The sequence below is a fragment of the Oxyura jamaicensis genome, chromosome 18 (assembly GCF_011077185.1).
Source record: "Oxyura jamaicensis isolate SHBP4307 breed ruddy duck chromosome 18, BPBGC_Ojam_1.0, whole genome shotgun sequence".
NCBI lineage: Eukaryota > Metazoa > Chordata > Aves > Anseriformes > Anatidae > Oxyura > Oxyura jamaicensis.
In genome coordinates this window covers 5,832,575-5,860,191 of record NC_048910.1, presented here as the reverse complement: position 1 = coordinate 5,860,191, position 27,617 = coordinate 5,832,575, and the positions used below count along the sequence as shown (strand labels likewise).

The 27,617-nt window shown below is 41.4% G+C and overlaps 1 protein-coding gene and 1 long non-coding RNA gene across 2 annotated transcripts in view; both read right to left on the bottom strand.

The window, feature by feature from the left end:
* The window catches only part of GRB2 (growth factor receptor bound protein 2), a 44,011-nt gene extending 20,919 nt beyond the window's left edge, over positions 1–23,092 (bottom strand). Inside the window, exon 1 of the mRNA XM_035342279.1 lies at positions 22,757–23,092. Coding sequence (XP_035198170.1) covers positions 22,757–22,834 — 78 coding nt within the window. The 5' untranslated portion in view covers positions 22,835–23,092. The remainder of the gene's footprint in view (positions 1–22,756) is intronic.
* A 1,603-nt stretch (positions 23,093–24,695) lies between these two features.
* Positions 24,696–27,616, bottom strand: LOC118175652. The gene is made up of 2 exons (XR_004755058.1): positions 27,586–27,616; positions 24,696–27,555 (listed from the first exon to the last, which is right to left on the bottom strand). It is a non-coding gene; the product is annotated as an uncharacterized LOC118175652 (long non-coding RNA).
* Between the last annotated feature and the right edge of the window lies 1 nt (position 27,617).

Sequence of the window (27,617 nt, the reverse complement as noted above, 5' to 3'; positions counted from 1 at the left end):
CTCACCTTGATTTCAATCAGTTTTCCACTGTATTGCTTGGGGTATTTTCAGAGGAACTGATACCTTGCTCGTTATTCCCCATCCTGTGTTGGTGCAGTTGATTATTTCTGCCCACGCATGTGCCAGTACATTAATCCTTGCTGTACACCTTCCTGTTTTTTAATGTACTTCTTCAAACTGTCAAGAACATTTTAAATTCTATCTTCCACATACAACTCAACTAATCATTGCCACAAATATTACAAGCATGCTCTATTTCATCATTCAGCTCATGCATACAATATCATCATACTCAAGATAATATTGCAGAAAGATACGCAGAGCCTTCAAGTGTGATAGTGAAGCACCGCTACTTAAAGTACATTGTGGTTTTCTAAATATTTTTACAACCCTTCCCATAACAGCTCTCAGGTCTCCCTGGTTGCTTATAAAACAGGCTGTCAATGTTGACTACTAGGGCTTGGTATTTATGGATGCATGGGTGCTTGGACCTTTAAGTGACAATAACGTGCTCCCAATGACATTAGGAAAAATACAGCCCTGAAGTATTTTATTGAAAACTTGGAAAAAAAGTTAAAGAAAAAATGCACATCCCTCGCACAAGGAGACTACTGGGTGGGAAGCAAGACAGATACCAGCACTTTAACTGTCACAAAAAATCCAGAAGGAAAAAATGGAAAGGTTGTCCAGAACAGCTACTGAGAAACAACTGAATTTCAGGGGGAAAGAAAATTAGAGACACTACCTGCTACATTTTAAAGCACCCTCAGAGAAGATACAACCAATAAAGGCCTTAAAGAAAAGTTTCAAGAGTCATCAAAACAGACTTTTTTTTCAGGAAGTAAATCAACATGATCTGCAGCTGCTCTAGCTGGCTTTTCCAATGAAAATGCAATCACAAGTACAGAAGAAGGTGTAGCGAGCTTCTGAACATCAAGACAAGAGGTGAGTTCCTGTTAACTAGACTATCAGCAACATTACCGGGAAAAGAAGCCTTCCAGCATAATTTTATCTTTTAAAATGTGCCGTATTAAAGAGAAAACTAAGATCATCTAAATGCATGGGTTTGTTTAAACTGGTTTATTACATGGTATGTATTCACATGCGTAAGATTTTACACTGTGGACAAGTTAACAGAGCAATAAAATCCTTACATTTTACTGCATCTGTTTTTAAAATGGAAAGGCTTAGGATTCTACTAGCATGGATTTAGGCATTTAATATAGATTGCTTAATATTTTATGGCATTACAAAGTTTACAGAATGTGAAACAGTCTTACTCAGCTCTTTGCCAGAAAGGTATCAGGAATAAGCAATCTTTGACAATTAATTATCTATAGAACAAAGTTGCCCAGGTCAAGAACACCTAATACCTTGTATTAAAAAAAAAGACTTGAAAAGTAAAGCAACATTTTAGTTATTCTGATATTTCTGAGCTTTATGTTTCCCATCTCTTATTGCTGGCCCTCAGAAATACATTTTTAAGTTACACCTTGAAAGGCAGAACCAAACAGCTTTAAGTCAAAATCCAAATGAGTTAAACCTGCATCCATGAAGGAGGACATTTGCAGGCATCTCTCTCAAAAGAGTTAGCAGAGAAATTTTTAACGCTGATACTGCATGCATATCTTGACCTCAGTATTAACAATCTTGCTCGTTAATTCACGCTTCCGAGCACAAATTCCCACCCAAGTACGAACTCAGAGGCTGTGCTACCAGTTTGTAGAGGCTAGATGCCTGGCAGCAGCACGGAGAGTTGGTTCATGCAGTCACTGCCGTGTGGCTGCACCCTCCCACACACACCCCATGCAATGGCAACAGGCACTTGTGTAGCTGAAGAGATTGGGGAACTGATCTGACTGCAAAACAGCTTAGGGAGGTGGTGTTTGACAGCTGGACGACTCACCTGTCTCAGTTGACTACACAGTTGGCTACACAGACACCTACACCAGCAAGCACAGGGTACGAGTCTGGAACTGAAGCAAGCAGCTGAGAAGGAAAGGAGGGGAATAGGGTAGGACTGCTTGAGCAGTGAAGGAAGGACTCTTCATTCCAGTTTCAAAAGATATAAAAGAGCCTGTTCTACAGTTCTTGCAACAAACAACCAAAAAACTTGCATATGCAAGGCTTAATAATCCCCCTTGCTAAGCTTCATCTAGGCAGAGTTAAGCAGAGAAGGAAGAGCAGACACGAGGTGGACAGGAGTTCAGAAAGGAGCACGCGCGTGGTCCTGCCGAGGCACAGCATCAGGCTCAACTGAGTATGAGTGGGAGGAAGGGAAATAAAGAAGCTCAAGAGAGGGACTCAGCTGAGGCTTCCAGAGACATTTGTCTTCTGATGATAGGCTCATTTGGGTAAGTGCTCTGGCAGCTGCTGTCTGTTTTTTCCTTCTTTTTTCCCCCCAAGCTGTACACAAATGGAAGCTGGGGCCTTTAATGGGTAAGATGGGAAGAAAAGTTACTTTCAGGTCAGGCAGCCAGGTTAAGCTCAGCCTCGTACTGATCCTGCTGAGAGATGGAGATTTACGCAGCACAGACAGCTAAACCAGACTTCATGCACTGAAACAGCTATCACGTTCAGGGACACTTGCAAGAAACACTGGTGAGCTGATCGAGCTTTCCCCCCTGCTCCATACTTTTGATATGACAGCTGTTAGTCCTTCGGACAAGTTTAATTCTTCAAGGGTTACATCACTGGCATGCACAGTGGAAGTCCCTTCCATCCAGCTACACGCTGTGAAACTGCACACGTGGGAAAGAGCAGGGATTTGTGCCTAGATGGTTAAAAATCAGGTGTTAATACCAATGCAAACCCCAAACCTGACCGAGATAGCATACTGTAATTAACGCTTGCTTGACATCTTTTCCACAGCAACTGAACAACCACCATTTGTTGCACATCTAAGACACGTACGTACTTTTTGCCACTCCCTAGGGCTTATTCTGCAATTTGCATCGTGGTCCACTGCCTTGAGCCAGCTGCCCCAGATGTCACCACTGTTCAGTTCAGCCCCCAGCTGCAAAGGCTGATCCTTTGGGCCACTGAAGCTGAAGTCTGCCATTTCCTGGAGCACTAGAACTGATTGACAGCAGCAATCTAAGAATAATGTTATCACCATCTATCTGAACTGCATTTTCCCCAACTGCAAAAGGCATCCAGAACTCCCCACCCGTGCTTTTCAATCTCTTCCCTGCTTAAAGGGAAGAAAACGGTGCTGAAATACCATTTTGAGATGAAAACTGAAAATTACTTCCAAGTCTGCGTATGACAGGATTTTATGAGCAATCACTGCAAAGCAACTCCAGCGTTCTGGGAGGGATCTGAAAATCCTTTCATGAACAATTGTCAATCTGCACACAAAAAAAGCCATATTTCTTACTGCTGTTAGGCAGGGCAATAGAGCAGCTGCATTTGCACCTTTGGGAAAATATAATTTGGCATTAGCCATAAAATTTACCAGGCACACTGATGTAAAATGCTATACGCACTTATGGGACAGAAGATACACCTCTTTATTAAGCAGAGGTGACACATGCTTAGAGTGGAAAAAATTAACAACAGAATTAGACTAGAACATGAGAATTTAAACTACTGCACTAAGCCCCTCTATTTTTCTACCATGTTACAAAAAAAATCAGCCTTCCGTACCAAGGCTATGTGAATCTTTCAGATGCAAGTGTTAAAACTGGGGGGGAAAGGAGGGAGCTCTACATTTACTGTGCTCCTTTGAATCATCCTTCTCTTACAACAGGCCAGGTATGACTCACAGCAAAATGTCAAAGTCAACGAAACCTCGACATCTTTACTTTTGCTTCCACCCTTTACAGTTCCTCCCAGAAGTCATTCCTGGGGGAGTGTCGGAGCAGCAGCCTAACTTACATCACCCATCTATTCCCCTTTCCTCCTCCAGTACCCCAAATGGAACAGGCATGCTATCACTAAGCCAGCTCATGTAATTCTTTATTCTTTGCAATTTCCTACCTCTCATTTGAAAAACAAATACTTCACTGTTATCTAAAACTGTATTAAAACATTGCCAGCAACTCAGCACTCAGAGCAAAACAACCATCACCACCCAGCGCGAATGCACAATAGAAGCAGCATTTTTGGTAAGAAGGCAAATTTTGAAAGAGTTCTTGGGAACAGCAAGAAAAATAGTTCTAGCTACAAAAAGAACAGGCTGCTCTAAAATCACCGAGAGAACGCTGATCTGCCATCATGAGACTTGGCCAAACGTGTAGCCCCAGGGCAGGAATGAAAGACTGCACTGTGACAGCAGAGAGCACATCTAGCAGCAACGTCAGCTTAAGGTACACCGATCCGGTCCCCATGCCAAAGCTTGTCTCCCCCCAGTGCAGCCAGCACAACTGCTGTTAGACCAAATCAAAGGCTCCACCTTACCTAAACCAGAAAACAAAAACAAAAAACCCACACGCAAACAAATCTTGATAAAATCTCTCTCCACTGCTGGCTCTCTTCCCTGACCTGGTTCACAGCACCAAACGTCAGCACTAGCACAAGTAAGGGTGACACACAAAACAGAATGCCCTAAGACAGTGTTGCCAGGCTGTTTGTAAAAGACATGTCCCCAAGGCAGTGATTCCACAAATGAAGCTTGGGGCAGAGCTTGGTTAAGCTTTTCCCCCTTACCTTCTCTCCACTGGCCATTCATTCTCATCTCTGCACTATTCATCCCCACCCGGTAATGGCCAAACCATTGGAGAACTTGGTCAAGTCTGAGCAGGGTGAGAGAAGATCCATAATTAGCAAGGGTTACATTTTCTCCAAATTTACGCGGTTCCGATGGACTTCACTCCCTTACGTAAATCTTGCATCAACACAGCAGAGGAATTAGCACCTAGAGGAAAAACTGAAAAGGTCCCTGTAATACAGAACAATCGAGTCTAAATAAGAATCCTACACCCAGTGTATTTTCAGCAGTTGGGGCAGCAGCTTTAAAGGATGTTCCTGCATTGCATGCTTCTCTCTACTAAGAGAAACCAGGTGTATCAACACAGACTGTTCTACAAAAAGGTTAATTTAGATGACCTACAACAACAACAGAACACAGAAGGAACCTTCCTTCTATCCCAGCTTTGTTTGATGTACAAACACATCTTTTGCCTTTCCTTTCCATTTTTCCCTCTCCTCTAAATGCAGCTTCAGGACTGTAACTGGCAAATATACCTGGTGTTCAAAAACAACCAGCAGGACAATAGTAATGCTCAAATGCTTTAGAAGAGCTCTCTGCAGCATCTAACCTACAAGTCCATCAGTGTAGTACAACATGAACTCAAATATCCTATGAACCTGTTACAACAGGAGTTAGAATAAAGCACATCTCTTAAAGTCAGAGAACCGTATCTGCTTTTCAACTCCCTCCACCCCATCAGCAGCTCGCTGTCAGGTCGCTTTCCTTATATTTGCAGGCCGGAAGAGGCAATAACATTTATTTCATAACTGATGCCCGAAGCTGTGCAGAGAAGGCCAGAGCTTCCTCAACTTTAAGACAAAGACCTCTTGTAATCTTCAAAGCCCACCTGAAAGTATTTGCATTGGTGTTCTCCGTAAAAGCTATCAGCCCCGTGCAGAAAGAGCCCCTTTAGCACAGACTAGAAATTAACCCTTCGCGATCAAAGCTGACTTCCCATTACAACAGTGAAGTTGAGCTGTAGAATTCCCCAGCTCTTCAGTATCTATGTTCCAATTCAGTTATCCCTCCTTCGTTTAAAATATGTGGCTGCATATTTTCCAGCATCTTGCACTAACTTTTGTTTAATTGAAATAAGCACTCCATTAACTTCTGTATTTTTGTGTCAAAGACTGGGACAAAGATCCGGAAAATCTCTTTTCTATTCAGAAAAGCTAGGAGAAAGATCTACGTATCATGAACAGGTGACCCCAGAACTAAAAAGTATTAAACTGATAATGGAATTCTTAACCATTACTCCGGTGTTGTTATGTATAGGTGGTATTTCAACCTTTATAACTTCGAAAAAAGTTGACTTCCTCACAATTTTTGACAGTCTTTTCAGACAACAGCAAAGCATGTAACTCTAGGAAAATCTTTGAAAGCCTGATTACTCCAGGCTGATCTTGACATTTAATCCAAAGTTTGCAGAACATGCCTTGACTACCTTTCCACTACATTTCTGTCAAAGAAAGGGTTAAAACCAGAACATCTTCTAATCTAGAGACTAAGCGTAATGAGATCAGAATAATAAGATTACCATAATCTGCCTCACAAAATAGCTAGGATCAGCCCTAATCTCTTCATTTTGAGACAGATGGAAAAAGCATGAAATCCGAGATAACGGGAGGCCAATTTCCTAGAATAGGCAGCTTCTCAAGGTTCACCATAGCGTAAGTCGATATTTTGCTAGAATTTTACCTATTTAACCAATTCTAATATAACATATTGGAAGGCAGAATTGGGCGTCTCCAAATCCACACTTCGTAGTAAGACAAAGTAATACATCAATGGGATTTTAATGTTGCAGAATACTAGAGACCAATTAACTGAGACTCTAGCCAATACCAGTTCTAGATGCTTTAATTAGAAACATATCTAGTAAAGAACAAATCATTTGCAAAAAAGATCCCCAAACTGCACATGACTGGCTTATTGATTTTCACCCTAAGGTAGACAGACACTGTTAGGAGAGCAGTCTGCATCTGTGACTAGTTTGACACGAAGCAGTCACAGGAAGGGACAGTTCTGATACTGGTTTAAGACAGTATATTGAAGTGATGCAGCATGGTGTGATCATCCTTTAACTCCTGTCGTGTGGGATATCAGCAGGGATGGGGGAGAAGCATGAAATAGCCTCAGATGCTACAAAGCTGAGAGTCGTTATAGCAGCCACTATCCAGCTACCTCAGTGGAACCTGGCCAAGAATCAGCAGTAAAGAAACGTAGGGAAAAGAAAAAAAACAGTATATTTTAGACTAAATAGAGTCAGAAAGATGCTTTGAGATTAAATAACACTTTTAAGGCAAACAGAGGTAAGCAAGAATTCATCCAAGGAATTAGAAGCAGACTGGTGGCTGTAGAAAAACACTGTTAAGGCAGCTAACAGGTCCTAACTTTTTCTAGAAAAAAAAAAAAAGCACTACCCAGTAGGTCAGCAAAAGCCTCAGGCTCTCTAAATCAAAGCCTGCAACATGAGACCTTTGAGGTTTGATGTGAAGTTTAGCAGTACTGTAAGCTAGTTATACAAAACCTGTGAAAGGCTAAAGAGAAAAAAAAAAAAAGAAAAAAGAAAAAAGCACCACAAGATCCAGTCTCTTACAAAGCAGGTTCACCTGCCAGTTCAGCCTGACTACTTCTGTAACTCTTAGCAGTTTGCACGCAGCTGCTTTTAGCAAATAGTTTTACAGTATTTCTTAACTCAGCCCACAGGAAGCCTGTTCACACTCTCACAGCCCTCACGATTTTGTAACACAGCTATGGCCACGATTAGTAATTTGGTCGGTATCCATACAAAGCTCTTTCCCTTGCCTCAGCCCTGCTAGCACATCTGCATAACCTGCCGCCTCTGTGGCCTCTTATCTGGGAAATTTAACAGTTAAATTTCTCTCTCCTTTGTGGGGAAGACATGCAGATCTGCAAAAAGCCCTGAACACCCATTTCATTTTGGGATGTTCCCCTGGCAAGAACTAGAAAGGACCTGATCACATCAGCTCCACAGGGCTGCTCACAGAAAAAGAACAGCAAAACAGACAACAGTAACTTTAGCCCCCTGACAGGGACGAGTTTTTTGCTCCCTGTCTGAATCTTAATTCAACTGCATGTAAACAAACCCTTGCTTAAAATGAGACACCTTCAGAACTGGACTGCAACTTCAATTATAAATCAGCATTGACTAAAAGAAAGAGGAATTAATAAAGCCTACCTTTCCCCATACAATTCAAGGCAATTTCAGTCCATACAAGTAACAACATTTTGGCTTAGCAAGACATAAGAGCTCAGTTTTCCAGCATATAAAACCCAACACCTAAGGCACCTAAAAGGTAATTAATTTACCAGTAAGGAGCCTCAACTATACACATCAGAAGAGAGATTTATCAGCTGCAGAGTCATACTGTATCTACCATATCGCTTAATCTGTTTTTACTGACTCATATCTAGGAGGGAAAGCGTACAGGTACTCGGTCTGGCTGATCTTCAGCAAGCGGCAGTGTGGAGGGGACAGGAACTCCTCTCGTTATCCAGTCACTGCACTGCTGCTCAGACTTCCTCTCTAGGGGACACGCACACAGACGCACAAGAGGAAGACACTTGCAAATGGTTTCTGATCAGCACGCTGAGAATCATCTGACTCACGCCTGCTACATTTACATAATGCAAAGCACCCAGCCCTGCAACCTTAACGAGAGCCTAGGTCTAATAATGTATCAAAGAGCACAATGCATCAAACTGAGCAAGCTGAAGGAGTTTGCACAGCCAGCTCTAGAATATTATACCCACTTAATGTTTTACAGAGCGTCTCCGATCTCATAAAACAGAATCAAACAAAAAGAAATGACACGTAGCTTTACTGTACTGTAATTTATATCAGAATCAGCAATGCTCCTGCACTGAATGATGAGGGAGAAAAAGAGGCCCTACAATGGACAAATGTTTTAGAGTACTACTGTTAGAGGCCTGAGATGGCACGCTGCCATTTTCTGGTGCCTGTCTTTGGATGGACAGCAACAGCTCCCACACTTTTCTACAAACAAACAAACCTAAACAGGGTTATGCTGGTGTTACACCAATAGCCTGGAGTTCAAAGCCAGCACAAACAGCCCGTTGGCACAGATGCTTCGACCACCACAGGAGGTTTTTACCAGATACCAAGGGTATCTGTAAATCTGCAATGTGCCTAAACCAACTTGCTTCAGATACAAACCCTTCACTTCCAGGTTTTTTAGCTATTTGATTATGAGGGATACAAGTTGTGCGTCAATATTCTCAATGCTGTACCCTCAGTCATTTTATTATAAAGACTTAGGCAATAAACTTATCCACAGCCCCAGCTTTTATGAGAGTGCCAAAACTACCAGCCTTTCCAGCACAAGGCTTCTTCGGTGCTTTAGCATACGTAAACCTCTAGAGGGGAAACGCACCAAATTCTGTAAAAATACAGCGTAGGTTTGGTGTGCTAACATCTCATATTGACCCTTCCTTTGTGATAACGTTAAGATAAAGTTTATGATTCCTTTCAGTCTGGTATGGACTAAAACTGTTGCATCCCAGAAGTCTTTCAGTGAGCTTAGCCTATCTTTGGATCATAATGGATCTTGGTTAAAAGCATTGATTCACTCCAAGACTAACCCGCTTTTCTTTCTTCTCCAAACTCCTCATTAGATTATGGTTCAATTTCTGGAGAACTGATAGCAGTGAAACATCCCTAATTCTGTACTCGTGAAGTTGGAATGACAGAAAGCAGAATTAAAATGGCCTAAATTTAACCATAAAAAGCCCAACAATTTCTGGTGAAACAGGAAAGATTAGACCTTTAAAAAGAAAGGAAAAAACACCCCACAACAAAGCCTGTAAAAATACCCAATCCTCATTAGATTGAGGAAAACACACTTTGATAATTAACGATAGACTGAAGAGCTGGAGAGAGGGATGTCTGAACCCTAAACAAGGAACTGGGTGTTGAGCAGTAAGGATTATTCCTTGAAAACAAGGATGGCTATCGTAACTGAATGGCCCACCTCTGTCCCCAAGAGGAAGCTATACAGAATGCCAGAAGCCATTATGAATGACAAAAAAGCAGAAACATGCCAGTAACTCCCCTGATGAAGGAGGAGGAAGCATGAGCAGCCATGCAGTGAGGACTACACCCATGTCAGAGAGCTGCCTGATGGTCTGTAACACATGCGCAATTCAGTGTCATAACAGTGCTCCTACTCTGACTTAAACTAAGAATGAGCAAGGTCCAAGAACTCTAAAGCAAGTTTAACTTCAGTTCTACCTTTGAAAAAGTCCAAAACTACAGTTGTGGTGGCTTCCTGAAAGCAGTGTTCTGAATTGTACACGGGGGGGGGGGGGGGGGCAACAGACATTTGCACATCAAAGTGATGCCTTCAAAAATTTCCCCTTGTTACGAAGTTCCTCTTTCAGTCCAAGGTTAACAAAATAGCATTGATAGATGTACAATTCTCTCCATACAAGGAAAATAAAACATTTAAATGTGATTTGCTCACACCAAATTAGAGTAAGAGAATTCTGTGGATTTGAAAGACTGAGCCTCCAATAGTCATTGTAGCTCACAATCACATGGCTCGAGAAAAGAAACTCATCTAAAACCACTCAGTGTTAACAAAATTAGTACGCTAATACAAGAATCACTTTTTAATTTAAAAAGAAGTATTAACTGTAACATCTCAGGGGAACAGAGAAATATAAAACTGGTAAATAAATGCTGGCACACGCCCCCCCCCCCCCCCCCACCTTTACAGAAGTATCATACTATTAGAAACACCAGAGCTCACTACAAGTCTACTGCTTCTTTCTCAGGTTGTGGGCAAAAAAAGAAAATCAAAGATCATCCTTACATGAATAATGAAGATACTAAGCGCCAAAAGCAGTAAGCAACTCGCTCCAGAATCCTGAAGTCAAGACAGTTGAGGCTCTGAATTCTTTATGGAAAAGATCAGAGATAACTAAAACCAGCTCCTAATTAGTGTCTCAAATTAGGAGAACTGTTCCAGGTCAAGAACAAATTAAAACAAGAATAGAACTTGTTATGGCTCCACTGCAATAACCTGGAAGGGATATCATAATGCAGGTCACTGACACCCTAGGGTATATTATTTGACCACAGACTAATTTTAAGCTCCCAAGTACGTTATAGTCACACAATATCTCCATTGTAAGGCTCAGTAAAAGCTAAGGCACTAAAACTCTCCCCTACTGGGAGATTCCAAGCAAGAGATCAATGCCTTCACTACAAAATGTCACCCCCAGGGCCCTGAACAGGGGTCAATCGTTCCTACACAACAAAATGGAATTTTCAGACCATGCATTAACACGGTGGACGCATTTGAAACCTTCCAATTCTCCAAATTTGCAGTGTAGATACTTTCACATAAATGAAGCCTTCTCAGGACTCCAGTATGCGAAACCCGTCTCGCTTAGGTACTCAAAAGCCAGCACCGGGTCTTATCTAGAGATATTACGTACATCCGTATCTTGCACCAGAACAGATGCCAGTCGGTCCCAGCTGGTTTGCAGCAATATTGCTAGTATGAAGCCATAAAACCTCCCAGGACACACAGCTATCCAATTAAGTCGACTTTCAAGCAGCTGTTTGGAAGCTGGGTTCTTCTGGCAAAGCTATAAAAGCAAAGGCAGCCTTCACCTCAGACCTCCCATTTAATCAGTGGCAAGACAGAACAAAAATATAGCACCATATAGAGGACAGAGAAATCACTAATTGAGACAAACTAGAATAGTCTCAAGGCCAACACTTGAGCTTTTCTAGGTTTTATGAGGGTTGTTTCATTAAAAAAAAAAAAAAATCTCAGGTTTTCTGCTTATCTCCACAAATGCACTTATTAAGAACACAGAAACCCCCTCAGTGGCTTGGCATAATGCTAATGCAGGAAACAAAGGGTAAACACCCACAACGGAGGAAGGCTGCACCACAGCCATCCCATAAGGGATCCCATACAGCTTCACCCGTCACCTGAGAAGGTGACAGAGGGGTGAAGTGGAACTTTGCCAAGACTTAAGGTTTGTGTACACAAACCTTAAAACTGATGAGTTGTGCTGGTAACTTTAAATACTAAGAGACCAATTAATAAATGTGAGATCAAACGTGGTATGCAAAGGAACATAGATGAGGCAAAAATGAGACCCAGACCCCCTAGAACTGTAACTATACAAAGCTGTAGGCTTTAACCAAACTATCACTCTGCAGAAAATACCCTGGATTGATAGGTGTGGCAAAAACTAAATCAGAAACGTTACCTAAGTGTTCTGTTAAGAAAGAATTAAAACCAAAGCAAACATTCGATGCTGTAAATCTGTACTGTCTCACTCTCTGAGCACCTACACTCAGCCCAGCTCAAAAAATTCAGCGATGAAAAAGAAACAACACATTTGCAAATCTTCTCCCCCTGTGTACAGGGAGAGAGATTATCCTGCTAGCTCTCACAAGTGGAGAGGGACAGAAGATGGGGGAAAAAATGAAATTATACCAGGTAGTATGTTAGCATGACTTATGGCGCTAAGTGCTAAAAATCTTTCTTCTAAAGAAAAACTACAGGGAACTTATTACTCATAAAGCAAGTGACATCAATGGTTATCTAATCCTACAGCATCATCATACACATTTGTAATCCAAACAGGAGTCAGGTGGGATGCAACAAGTTTGTCAAGGAAAAGAAAAATCAGAAAAAGTTTATAGAAACATCAGAAGCCTCTTTTTACCTGTGCTCCTCCTTTTTATATTATCTAAACAGACTGAATGAAGGTAACAGCTCCCAAGATTTACAGATACAAGCTGTAAAGGAAGGGGCAGAAGCCAGGAAAGCCAAGTCAACTGTTTTCAGTTTGGTTATCTCATTGTTTTTAAGGTCTGTCAATAGAGTTCCTGGTTTCATTCAGGGTCTTCCTAGGTAAGTCACAATAGTCTTCATCCATCCATCCTGGCAGAGACCCAGTTACGCTCTTACCCTGAAAGGCAGTTTTCAGGGAAGATCAAGGACTGCATCATTTGCTGCTGAATGGTAAGAAAGTATCAAGATGCTCCATGCTTGAAAAGAGCTTAAGCACCCTGATACAAGTGGTCAAAACTGACAAATCCTCGGATTAGCTTTTGACAAACTACAGTGTCACTAGAGGAAAGGGAGAAGCATTACTGCAAAATATATTTTAAGAAACAAGGACAAAAGTGAAGGCAAGGAGAAAGCAGAAGTTGCTTCTGCTTCTTCCATGACAGGGGTCAGAAGAGAGCCTCAACTGCAGCAGTCCCCACTTTACCACTTCCAGGGTTAAGGATGCATCTTCACAAAGTACTCAAGGACATGCAAGGCAAAACACAAACATAAAATACATACAGTTTAGCTGCTGGATACTTACACAACAGGTTTTCCTAATACTGCCTCAAGAAGGCATGTTTTTCAAGCTGATGTTCATCCCACCAAAATTCAAGTGCTGTTTGGAGGCAAGGTTGGGAAAAGCAACATTTTACATGCTGAATTTCACCTCTTAAAGGGTTCAATGTATTTGTCTCCGTTATATTTTTCTCCCTGCATTTATTTCTTGTGTTCCTCTGCAACTGCGGAACAAACTTCAAGCATTTGTTTGTTTTTCTATCCAAAGAATTTGGGAGGTTTCCCTGATTAGTTACGCCCCCAAGTAGTAGTAAAGATTAGAACACAAGACTTGAACTGCACAGGAGCTCAGGAAAAAGCCCTTAAGCCAAATTGGCAGATTTTCCAGAAGAACTAGGAAAAGATGAACACTTCTACAGCTTAAAATGCTTCCTAGCATTCTGAAATACACTTAATTCTGGAATCAAAACATAGCTTTCCAAGCAGACCACAGTCTACTATTAACAGCAGAAAGTGAAAAACAGATCAAATACTTAAAATATTTCACATTTATGCCTGAGTGAAGATAACAGAAGATACAGTACTCATAATTTGACTGCACGTAAGGATTTAGAATGGAAAAACCTACTCAAACTCAGCAAGAGTTGCATGGTTTAAGATTTACTACCAATTTCTCATAAACCAGAGGGCTGACTAGGTTAGACCACAAGCCTTCTGCACTAGCAGAGCTGCTATGATTAGTGGAACCTGCTGGCTCATACATAAGTCATGAAGAATTCCCCCCTTTTCTCCCAAGGAAACAATTTTGCCTAACTGCAGCACTTCCCCCCCCAGATGTAAACCTGTAGAGTTTTAGTACAAGTTAGAGCAAGAAGCAGGTTGGCTCAGTGCAGAAAGTATGAATTCCAGAGACAAATTATTTAAATAAGAGGTTTGAGAGAATAACTGTATAATTACAGTTTAGCTGAACTGAAAGAAAAGCTTTCTGCTCTCTGCATGAGGTCCAGCTGCAGTGGAGCCAACACGCAGCTCATGACAGAGTGTGCGTGCTGACACGAACGCCTGCAAAGAAGCAAAGTTCAGCAGGTACAAACAGAATAAATCTACTTTGAGTATCCTCTTTTTGTATTTTATTTATAAAGGTCAGTAATGTTTGAACATCATAATTATAAATTAATTACTCCACCAAGACTGACAAGCTACTTCCTAGACAAAAACAGCTGTCATAACTTTTGCCCTATCCCCATCACCATGCTGGCCTGCCCCCATGGGATGGGAAGGACAACTGATATGGGGCACCTTCAATAACACGACTGTCTTGCCGCTTTCAAAGCCTCAACAACTGAAGACAAAAGGATCTACGATCAGGTACAGAAATTCAAACAAGCAATCCTAAGAGGAAAAAAGTCTCTTAGGCTCTTCCAGACATTTTTTAAAAGGGTTTTTATTTAATATCTAAAGAAAAGAGCTTTTTTTTTTAGTAAAAAAAAATACAAGCTGAGGAAAATTATAAACAGAACCATTTAAAATGCAAATTTCAGATTCATCTAGTAACTAATCAGGAAGTATTGTAGAGTAGCATCTGGGTTTCAGGAATATAATAAATATCCTAAAAATAATTATCTTGAGCAGTTTTGGAGACAGTTCACTTTTTGCTCTATTAGAGCTCAGCTGTACAATCCCATGTGTTTAGCACATGTCACCATGAAAAACACATTTTAAAGTTTGTTAAACCAATTCTCACTTGAGCTGGCAGATGGTGGCACCAATCACGCATAGAAGACACGGGAACAAGTTCAGGCTCCACGGCATACAGTCTGCTTCACAACCATTTCTCCATTTCACTTGAACATCCACTCCTGCGAGGTGCTACAAGATGACTTGAAAGTTGAAGGCATGTGCCACTCATGATCAGTGTTTAAATATTCAGCAACAGGGCACAAGCCTAGAACGTGACAAACAAAACTGCAGCTTGAAGCTTGACAGATTGAGATCCACAGTGCTGTTGATTCATCCAAAAAGATAGATATTTGAGGGAAAGAACTTTATACAGTGTTCCCTGCACTGTAGGCAAGGCAAAAAAAAGCCACAAAGTATTTTCCTACCTTTTTTTTTCTTTAGGGTAGACCCAAAGGATCTAAAACATTTTTATTTCCCCGTGTATACCCTAGTCACTGATGTTAGCCCAGCTTGGGAAAAAAATGTCAACTGCCACTGCAGAGCCAGCAAAGGAAATGAAAGAGCAAGAAGTGCTGGGGGATAAAGCTGCAGATAAGAACCTGTGTACCAAACAACCGCAGTATCAGCTTGCTAATCTGTGTAGAAATGCAGAATGCATACAATTCACCTCCTCATTTGCATTTCGCATTTTCAGAGAAAACTGGAAATGACAGACATTGAAGGCAGCCTTCCTAACAAAACCTTAGATAAAGCAAGTAAGAAATAAAGCACTGAGACCTACTGTATCTTTTCGCTTCTGTGCTGGTGAAATGGATTATTATACGAAAGCTCCATTTCTAGTCCATAAAGATCAGGCATCAGAGGAAATCCAGATCCATCTCCTTGCTCACTTTTCTACCTAAACATTAAATTCTCAAGCCCCAGCTTTATCTCTCTGGCTAGCACCTTTCCCTCCAGTGCTGGAAGAAATGGGGGTGGGCAGGAGGGCAGAAAGGAAATATGCATATCCTTTGCCACGCATCTTGTTAATTAACACCTTCAGAGTAGCTAGCCTGAGCATTAAAGAATCATACCTGGTACGCAGAAATAAGCACAGGCTAAGAATTCATCCAGAGTTTCACGTAAGTTCTGTGAATCACGCTGAATGCCAGAATGCCATTATCATTGTCTCCTGTAGTGATACCCAAGCTAATTTTCAGGTAGCTGGACTACAGTCCAGTCTCTGACCGCACAGTGCAGACATACCTGTAATTCTTGGTGCAGAGGGTGCACCACGCTGCCCTGTTCCACCCGTGCTTTAACAACACGCTGCTGTCAGACCTGGAAAGGACATTCAGTGGCACAGACCAGAAGAAACGAGAAGCTACATACACACAGGAAAAACCCAAAATTCATCACACAATTATTTAATGTACAATGCCAAATCCTTCGCTGGTGCCTGTTATATGAATGGCTTTAAATATATAAATATTTAAGTTGTTTATTGTTATGATTCTAGAACTAGCTTTGGTTTTTCAAAGTTTTCAGACCTACATGAATCAAAGTATTAACAACTTAGCAAAGATTTTAATTCACAGGTAACCAGCAAGTATGGAAAACTGACAGCATCGCTATAAAAGCCTTAAAATAATTCAACAGTTCAGCCCCACAGCAATTGTGAAAACGTACTCATGTTGTCTTTAGTAGTTCTTCCGGTTTAGATTAATTCACCAAACATGATGAATTTTACAATACAGCACTTCCTTCTTGCTCAAAGTGAGATTGTAAAATTTTGGCTCCAGTGTTAAGGGACTTACACTTCATTTTACGTCATTTTCAAAGCAATAGAATTAGTTTTGCCCAGAACATTTTTCCTGAGGTTTAAGCTTCAGTTATTGATTTCTGGTAAATAGCCACCAGCCAGTGATAACTTTAAAGCACACAGGATTTTATGAAGGGGTAATACAGTTCACTGTTTATATTATTACTCACACAGATTGGGTTCCTTATCTCCCCTTGCTTAGCTGGATTCTTATTGATTAGAGTAAGAAATCAGAAAAGCCTGAATTTCACAACCGCCTGGATCCTACTCCTCCCTCCATTTAACAGGGCTCTGCACATAAACCAGAGAACCATGGTTACTCCACTCATGACACGCTTGATCCTTTATGCGTGTCACACGAAGTCACAATCCCTCTTTGTCTTCCCTCAACTACAATCAAACTTTCACCATTTTCACTGAATAAAATAATCAAAGTTAGCCCATTAATGCCTGGGATGTCCCTCAGAGTAACTGATTTTATTGTCTGCAATTCTCAGACACCCTCTCATCAAATATCGCAAGAGAAACGTTGAATTGAACAGGAGAGATGTTTGTGTGTTGCCAGGAAATAACAACAAAAAAGCATCACGTGGGTTTCAGGAACAAGCAGATTAAACAGTTTAGCAAGCCAAAAGGTGATTTTCTGATATGCCTATGAACACTTTTCACAAGGCTGTGACACCAGTCCCATCAAAAGCTGGACCTCAGAGAGAAACTGCAACAGCACTCCCGTTAATTTGGCAAAAGGCAGCTGGAACTTCGAATTAGCATCATTTCCCCTGGTTATACCAGAATGCAATACATATTAAGTCAACACAATAAAATTAGCTGAAGAGGCTACTAGCTTTAATCAGAGCCTCATCTGACATTCAGAACTCCAGAAGGCTTCAGGTAGCACACTGCACACAAGAGCGCATTTTTTTTCCCCTTTTAGCAACAACTTTAAATAATCGTCACAAATAGCTACTAAATAAAAATGATGATGCCGTTTTTAAGGAGGAATTTATTTACTCCTCCAGAAGCTGGCAAAGATCCCCTCAGACCTTCCGTCTGCAGTACTTTGTGTGTGTACCTTCTGCACAGAGACAACTTTAGCAATGCAATCTTGCTCCAAGTGGCTTTGTGCTCTTTTACCAATACAGAACATGAGCATTTCCCTTTGTGCACAGGCACCTCATGAAGGCTAGGTAGTTCCTCCCCACAAGCCTTACCCTGATGCCAAGGGAAGTTGGCTAATGAAATGCACCTTCTGGCTACTACCACACATCAAGGGAACAATATTTGAGAAGTTCATAGTAAAAACATAGGCACTGAACAGTTAGACCAGGAGAGGAACACCACCTCTTATAACTACAATTTTAAAGAGATCCTGTTACGTACTTTGTGAGTCTCTGTAATTTTCTGACAGTTTTGTCTTAGATCACAATACATGGTGACGTATCAATGACATCACCTTCACTCAAGGACACCTGCCAAGGAACACGACCTTAGCACACCTTTACAAATCAATCATCATGTACAAGGGAGTTGCCACTTGCAGCTAAGTCCGAATAACGTAGGTTGGAAGGGCCTCTAGGAGTCACCCAATTCAGCCTGGTGCTGAAAGCAAGCCTACTCAGATTGCTCAAGGACTTGTCTGGAGAGCTCCGAGGATAGGGATTCCACAGCTTCGAGGCAACCTGTTCTAATATTTGACCTATTTCACTAGAAAGCACACCGTGCTTGCAATACTTGTGAACTGCTGATTCAGAAAACCGTTTCTCACAAATTAAAAACTTTAAGACTACACTGAGTCCATCCCCTGACAAAAAATTGGGAAGACGAAGGGGACACATAGGAAGAAAGGGAGAAGAAGGATGAGAGCGAAGACAATTTCACCCATAACAGAGAAATAAAATCTTTGCATTACCCTTCTGCAAGCCACGCATTTCCACACTCTATCACAGACTCCACTACAAAATGGCCAATGCAGGTGAGCTAAAAGACAAGGGACAAGGAAGAAGAGAAGGGAGGCCATGCTGCCTTTGGTTATCACATCCCTCCCTCTGTTCAAAACTGTTTCATTGCATAAAGACAGAAAAATGGTTTTCATGCAGGAACTGAAAATGCCACCTCAGCATCAACTGTTTGCAAACAATCCTGTGAAAAACAACAGAAAGAAAATACATCTGGTGGTTAACAAACACGTGAACAGAACCTGAGGTGACTGTGAAGCATTCAGAGCAGGACAAAGATCTTGACTTTGCTGAATGGAATTCTCAAATCATCAGTTCCTACCAAGGAATTCCTTCTTTTAGTATATAGGGAAGCTGGTTTGCGTGTCCCACAAAGTAAGAATCCCCAAATTAAAGCTGATAAAGGTCCTCTACTTAAAGCGCCATCTGAATAATTTTACTCATAAGAGTCAGTCACTACCCCTGAATTATGCTGACCACTGCTGAAAACAGGAACTTATTTACTTCTTCAGAAGATCACTTTCCAGCTATGCCTCAGCCCTGGGAAAGAAGAAGGAAAAAGAGGAAATGGAGCAGTGGTGTGTGCGCGCGCATATATATATGTTTAAAATAAATCCAATATTCAGGATATTCATGAATATTAGTGATTTTGTAATACCAGTGCAGAATGGTTATCGGAGTACCAACATATTCAATTGTACACTTCAGATTAGATGGAGGAAGAATAGAGCAAAGAGGCCTTGACTAGTTGTATCAGATGATTTTTCTATTCTTCCCACTCTGGTCTTGCCAAACCACCAGCAAACATCAGCACACTTTAGGTCTGGACACTTGCCAGCTAGCACAAAGGCCAACAAACCAGAAGCTGCTAGAAATACATTAGTTTTTGGGGACACAGAACTTGAATGACAAATATATATAGAAACTGAAGTTAATTAGTCTCAACATCAACAAACACAGTAAGTGAAAGGGGAAAAAGACTGAAAAAGCATCGTGACAACTGTCAGCTATTTGAAGTGAAAGAGTAAATCAAAATTTCAAGCAGGAATCATTCAAACTTCTTTTTAAATAATGGGACAGGCTAGCTTCACACCTTTGATGGGATCAGTCACTAACACGTTTTGTGAAGCTGCCACCGGTACATGAAAAAAAAAATGGTGATCTTGAAAGCTGCAGCACCGTACTACAATCAGAGGACACAGAAGGGAACAGCAACCTTTCCTTCCTTTGGGAAAAGCTAGGCAAGTAGCATTTAGCGTATTAAAAAGCTTTAAAGCAAGCTGTCAGTTCGTATCTCCTGAATGGCAATACCATACACTGCCGGGGAATCACTAAACAAAAGAATATGAGGATCCAATGTACTGCCAGGGTTACAAAATTATAGAAGCAGCTTTTACCATATATTGCCCACAGAAGAAAAGGCCAAGCAATTTTCCTCTTCACTCAGCTGTTTTACAATTGCAAGTCAAAGGTCAACTATCTTCACTCACTTCTGGATCCCAGCCACAAGATTACTAACAACCAGCATAATGGCTCCAGTTCAAATGCTGTTCAATCAAGTCCAGAATCTGTGGGCACGCAGCAATAATGGCACCATGACATCATAGCCAAGTTATCTGCTGAAATCAGATGGAGTCAGGCAGCGTGCATCTTTGCCTTCTCTCCCCACAGACAGAAACATGAACTTTTAAGGAGTGGGAAGTAAAGGGTTATAGATTTTGTTCTTTCCTTAGCGTAGTTAAGGTGTAACGTTTCTCTACAAAACAATTTTTTGCCATCATCTTACATCCCAAATTAACTTGCCTTTCCAAAGCTGCGCAGAGACCAGCTTTAGTAGGAATCGTCACTAGACATGTGGAGTTATGTGTGTGCCTCAAGGATATTTAAACACTGAAGTGTGCAGCTGCATTCAACACCTTACAGGTTTATTTCTCTTCCGTCACTCATTTGAGGGCAGCAGGATTGACCTAATAAATAAGACTGATCACGAGGCACACAAATGGGATACCCTGAGACTTCGCAGTCATGAGTGAAGTACTAACAAAACAGATCTGGCATGCCTGATGAAAATTAATTTCCACAAACTGAAATGCTTTTGAAGTGGACCAGACTTTCAAAATGACAATTTACCACAGAAGCTTGTCAGTCCAAATAAAATTAACAACTCTTAGGAGTTCTTGGCTTATTTCTCTGAAGTTCGCCAGCTTTATACAGAGAGCCTTCCCACACCACACAAACTCACTACAACTGCATGCTGAAAAAAAGATCCCTGAAACTCTTGGAATTTCCAGTAACTTTAGCGATGATCTTGAGCAAATCCTCATTTCTAGGCCTCAGTTTACTCATCTATGAAGTAAATATGTACAATTTGTACTTTCAGGATATAAGCAAAAAATATAATTTTGAGAACTGCTCATCATAGCTTTGCGGAAGTGTTCAACCTAGGTTTTGTCTAGAGTAGGAAAATCCCTGTATTCTAGGAAAAATACACTGATTAACATGATGTAACAGCATACGTATCGGCACGTTTCTGTTGTCATGACAGAGTTTGTATCTATGAGATGACATCAAGTGGCCAAGATTCAAGCACATTTTACTACAAGCAGCAGTTTTAGTACAGACAAAACATTCAAAAGTCTAAAAAAAAACTATTTTGCCTTTAATTCTTAGAGAAGAAAATATTTTTAAATGAATACAAACATTACACAAGACATTTCTCATGTACTTCAGCAAACACCTATACCAAACTAGCTCAAAATAACGAAGAATACACTTTAAAATAAACTGTACTTCACTGTATTTATGTTTTCCTTCCTGTTCAGCACTTTCTACAAGCTTACTTCAGCTGTGCCCTTCTTCAAATACAGTATAATAGCCAATGGCAGCTAGTAGTGACCCAAAACAGAAAAATGACTCTTAGGTTATCACAAAAGAAATCTAGCGTTCTGAAGTTTTGAACTTTTAAAAACAGCAAAAGGTTATTACATGAACGTGGGAATTGAGGTGTGCAGAACTAACAGGCATTTTTAGGTCAGTTGTGGGCCAGAATTGTGGAAGACATACAGATGCAATTATTCTAAGAGAAAAATTTCAAAGCGGGATAAATTTTTGCTGCCATTATCTACCAACAGCTACACAATATTACTACATTTCTAACAGACATTTCATTACTGAAATGTCGGCTCTAGAAGCATAGTAAGTGTATACGTAGAGGACTTTTCCTAACTTATCTTAAAATAGTAGCTAAATCAAGCCCTTCTCTCGTAAACATTTTGAGCAGATGAGTAATCCCACTGAGGTCTGCAGGAGTTGATTTGTCAGCATGCACAGAGTTACAGCCTTACATCTGCAAGATAGGCACCTCTCAAAGCAGTTTCTACTCAAAGCATTTTAGAAAGCAGCATCTTAAAATACTCAGGTAGTAAATGCATCACACCAGGAAGGTAAGCCCATCTTTTACGTTTACAGAGAAATACTGGCTCTGAATGAAACTCCATTAATACACTTTGCAATAATGCTCTTACTACTTGGAAGCAACACAGCTCAGAACTATGCTTTGCTGAGAACAAATCACTATGGGGTTTATGTTTTACTCCCTCCACAACCAAAATTTTGGGCTTGTTCTGTGTGTTATTTTAATTACAGTCTTAGAAACTCTGGTGTTTCTCAAATTCTAAAGATGAATTCTTAAAGCCTTTTATATACTGAAAGAACTATAGACCAAAATTTATCTAATGCACTCCACCATCCACTTACATCTGCACAGATCCATTAAATATTCAGTCACAAGCTTATCACTTGAGTTCATCAGGCCTGAAGATAAAATTCAGCACCGTTATTTGGCAGAGTGATGCTAAATGATTACCTACTGAGAAATAATCTCATCACCATTCTTTGATACTGGAATCTTTGGCAGGAGGCAAAGGAAAGGAACACCAAACAGATCTTGAATACACTGAAGGGTATCCTCTCATAGAAAGGAACTCAGCACAGAGCACGCTGTATTGTACTTCTGCCTATTCGCCACAGTGTTTAAGACCGAGTTTTCAAATATTCCAGGCATGTATGCTTAACACAGCAACAGAACAGCATCTCCTGCTTTTTAAGAGGTCAGAATGGGCTCGAGGAAATCTTTAGGTAACCTATTAAAAGGAGCTGGCAATCGCTGGGGACTCAGCAGAGGGACAGGAAGCGACTCACCAGAGAGAAGAACCGAAAAGCCGAGGGCCAGAGCACGAACCCCGAGCCCTTCCCCTCCACTCACCTTAAGGATATCTCCCCGTTTGAAGCTCAGCTCGTCATCCGCCGTGGCTTTGAAGTCGTACTTGGCGATGGCTTCCATGCTGGGGCTGGGGCTGCGGCTCCCGGTGGGAAGGAAGCGCTCCCCGCAGCCTCCGCGGCTGCTCCCGGCTCAGCCCTCCCGCGGCCCGGCTCCGTCCGAGGCTCCGGCGCCGCCTGGCGCATACAGGAGAGGCCGGGGGTCGATCCGCCCTACAGGGGGAGGAAGAGACGGGCCATTAGGGGGAAGTGGCACGGAGCGAGGGCCGGAGCCGCGCCCAGAACCTCTCCCCTCCGCCCGGCGCGGCTCGGCTGCCGCTTCCTCCCCTTCCCTCCCGCAGGCCCGGCTCGCCGAGTGACACGGCCCGCGGCCAATGGTCGGCAGGAGCCCGGGAGGCGGCCCCGGGGAGCCCGGGCAGGGGCTGGGGCAGGGCCCGGCCCCCTCCCGCCCGGAGGAGCCCCGGGGAGAGCCGCCCCCGGAGCACCCCAGGGGAGCAGGGCGAAGCGCAGGGCTCGCAGCACGAGGGGGAGGCACCGGAGGGGCAGCCCGCTCGCTACGCCACGGCAGGCACACGGTTTACACCCGCTGGTTTTCTTTCTTTTTTTTTTTCTCCCCCCCCCATTCATACAGCTTATATCGACTTGAATACGAGTGAGATAAAGCAATATCCTGCTGTTGGTTCTCGGCAAGAAATAGGTTGGTTCTCTCCACTGAAATGGCTAGCAAGAAGTGCCCTGAAAGAATATGCGCACATAGACAAAGTCAGGGCTTGGTCTAACGTAAAAGCAACCTTCCTGATATTCCACATCAAAACATAAACCCAAAGAGCTTCAGAAGCACAGAGTGAAAATCAGCAAGGTAGCATCTCTTCCAGCCCCAGAGAAAAATGCCACCAAATTTGGCATCACGTATATAGACACTGAAACCATCTGAAGGCCTTGAAAACAAACCTGATCTCAGGTGAGAACAGGAGGGATTTCATCAGAGCCCAGCTTCATTTGATAGCAGAGAAGGTAAGGGATCAGAAAGAAGTCAACTAAGACAGCGAATTAAAAACCACCATGAATTTATCACTTTGAAGAATCAGCAGAGAGCTGATCCTTGTCAATGACAATCCAAGACAGAAAAGATCTGACAAACACCAGTTAACCCACGCACCTGCTAATTCAGTCGTTGTGGTTATGGCCCAGAAAGAGCACTGCTACATTCAAAGGCAGCATATGGCAATAGTATTTTCTCCTTTTGGGGAAAAAAATCTGCCTTACATAAATGCAGTTGAGCAATTAACATGCTTATATTCCAAGAGTACCATGCCTGGCCAATCTTTAGCTCCACATCCTTAAAGAATAACGAAGCTTAAGGCAAAAGAAAATAATAATAATAATGAAAAACAACAACTAAGATTTCTATCACAGCAAACTGGCAGAATGAGGACAGATGTTTACAGGTCCTTTGTCAAAAAAGGAACATCTTAGTAAAGTCCCCACATGGACAGGGTTTGGGATTTTCTTTTGAACACCTAAACGGCATGACCAAAACAACAGTAAGGCTGACAAGGCTGTCATAGCCACAAGGATCACACTGAACGATCTGCCTGTGCTGCTGGAAATACTAGAAATAAATATACAGGATCCAAGCTTTGGCCAATACACATAATTAAAGCCAAAAAGCATGTCCTTTTATTGAGTTACGCTTTGATGACTCTAAAATGCTGAAGTTTTGATATTGATTTAAAAAATCTGTTTTTCTGACATCAGCCTTCCATACTGAATGAACGTACACATACAAACAGCAGCAATAGCTTTCTTGCACCAGGAACACTTACCCTTTGCCAGCCTCTACTGCGTTTGGTTGCCCATCTCATCTTTCTAACCTGACCTAATTTTTTTTTAAACTGATTTTTTTTTTTTTTTTTTTTTTTTTACCATTTTCTGCTGCTCCAGCAATATCAAGGTGCAACACGAAATGACCGCATATGAAGCAATGGAAAATGCAAACAGTCGTTCAAGCATATTGTCAGTAAGTCCTGTACGCTTCATGGTAAACACAGCCGAGTTTCTATTCCTTCTTAAAGGATAAATATAGCTGCAACATTTCTGGGTTTCAAAAAGCTCAATGCTACATTTCAAGCTGCGTGTCATACGCATGCAAATACCATCAGCTAAGGGAACGCTCCTTGGAAACCCTAGAATCAAAATCGAAGAGCATAAAAGCAAGTCGCACAACCCGGACAATACATTATGGGCTTAACGTATATCTAAAGATAGAAACTACTGGCAGCTGGTAAATGCTCCTCTCTTTGGGGTACACAAGCACTGCTACCCAGTACTCTACTAGCATCTAAAAGAATTTTATTTTTTTTACTGAAGGAGTTAATACCCCCCCCCCTTTTTTTTTTATTTTAAAGAAACTGATGCAGCACTTCCAAGAACTACACTGGCATTTCCCTGAGCTCAGCAATAGTACAACAGTGGGAAATATTCCAGAACAATTCAAGATGAAAGAGATTCATCACGTAATTTTCTTTTTAAACAGGCATTCGTATTACTACCACCATCATATATATTGTCAGCATATAAGAGTTATGTTTCTAGGTAACGATACTAACAGCAGCTGCAATGTAGAACAAAACTTTAACCATCAAGACTTTAGGCAAAAGTGTAGCTGAAGTTCAGGCACAAAGCTACAGGAAAATTAGGGAAAAGCTTTGAAAATATTAAGCCAAGAAAACGTCAAAAAAAGGTTAACTCAGAACACCAATTCCCCTAAAGTCATTTAGGAAGCATTTGCTGTGCACTAACCTTATTCAATAAGAGCTTAGAGACAGTCAGCCACACAACCATTGCAATAAAAGAAACCTTCTGCACAAGGGAAAAAAATAGCTTACTGGGGAAGTGGCTTGTGCTAGGTGTCTGCCAACTGAGAGCACAGCTGGAGGTATTTGCTTTAGGCAGACTGCCGGGAAACAGGACACGTTGCAAAGCCTACTGTACCTTAGGTCCACAAACTTCAAATAGGGTAAGACAGGTAAGAATGAAGCACAGTCAGAATATGAATCCAGTGAGCACACGTTACAAGAATTAGCAGATGATCTTACTAGAGGAGCCACTAGGATTTGCCAATATATCAGTATGTTTATCACCTCTCACCTCACCGTGTTTTGCTCTTAAAAAATAATCAGGGAGGACAAGGAAGAAAATGGATGCGGAAGAAAAGATGAAGCTAAGAGCAAGCTTTTATTCACAATATAGTGCTGCAGCTCAGGAAGGAATATAAGTAATTATAAATATAAACCTCCCCGCTGTAGCCAACAGGAAACAATTCTCATGATCTTTTCAACGGATATTTCAAAAAACACATAGGCAAAGGTAGGCTTTTTATGCTGCTCTCACAAATTTTCTAGCAAATGAGAACTTTCTAACTTCAGTCTTTTCACTGTTCTTCTGGAAAGTAACATGGGCAGGACCAGAAGAACAGACAGCGTAGAAAAGCCAAAGTGAGGGCAAGGAAGAAGATACATCCAGTGGAAGATTTTGCAAAGAATCAGATCCTAAGCTTCATCATCTGTTATAGGACAAAACATTACTGAGGGTGGTGGAAACAAAAACGTATGGATGCATCATCTGGAAGACATGCAGAAATGTTAAGTGCGAGCTCTAAACAAAAGAATAGAAAGAAGAAATCATAAGAGCAGAGCCGATTCAAATTAGCCAAATAAGGAAGTATAGCATTACAAACTAACCAGGTAAAATATAAATTAAGTTATCAACATATAAAACCCAGAACATTCAGGGTAATGAATGATACTCAAGACCTATTAGCTTAATACATTTAAATTTCCTTAAGTATGCCTTGTCTTAGGTCCAGATATCACAGAACTAAGCTACAGTACAAAGCAGATAATGTTTATCAGATCAAATCATTTTATCAAGTAATAAAAAACTTCAGCTCTAGCAGAAATTATTTATTATCACTTTCCTAAACTGTATAAAGCAAGTTTAAATGTTACAAGCTTCCCGGGTATTATGAAATACTTAAAACACTAAATGACTTGATCGTTGTAAGAGATTGTAATAATTCAAAGGCCCTTTTTGGCACAAATGCTCAATATCCAAAGTTTGTGCAGACATGGATTACAGACAATGTCATGTTTGAAGGATTTTAACAATCTGGGACCCTTCAAATACGGGTCCTTGACAGACAGCATTTCATAATCTTTAAAACAAGGAACTGACTTCCCTAAACACTCTATTTGAGTTATGAATAGCTCTTCCAGTTATTAATTGTGTAGCAGACTTATTTTCTCTTTAAGTTGTAAGAGAGATCTCTATCTGGAGTCAGATGTTGTGTGAGTTGCTCGGACAGCACCCTTGTCCTCTATAGATTATTTGAAGCTATAGTGGCAAATTACACCTTATCACATAAAGCCAACAGCAAATCTCAAGCAGGAAGTACAGAAGAGAAAGAAGGCTAAGAGAGGCATCTTTCTCTCCCTTAAAAACTCACACTTGAAGCATGACACAAAGGTCCTAGAAGAAAGGACGTTAACCTGCCTACAGGCTATTCACAACCTTTTTACCTTTGGAAGTGGCCTGAAATTACAGAACTCTTGACAAACATTAAAAATAAGTCCCAAGAACCACCTGCACACAACACTACACCGATGCACATCAAAGCAAAGCGACCCCAGACACAATCCTCAGCCCGGCTGGGGGACCCGATAAAGGAGAGCAGCACCTGAGGGCACTGTGCCTTGCAGGTAACCCCTCTCTACAGCCCAGGACCTCCTTTCATCCCTCTATAGAGCCCAGGACCATCTCTCACTCCTCTTTAGAGCCCAGGACCA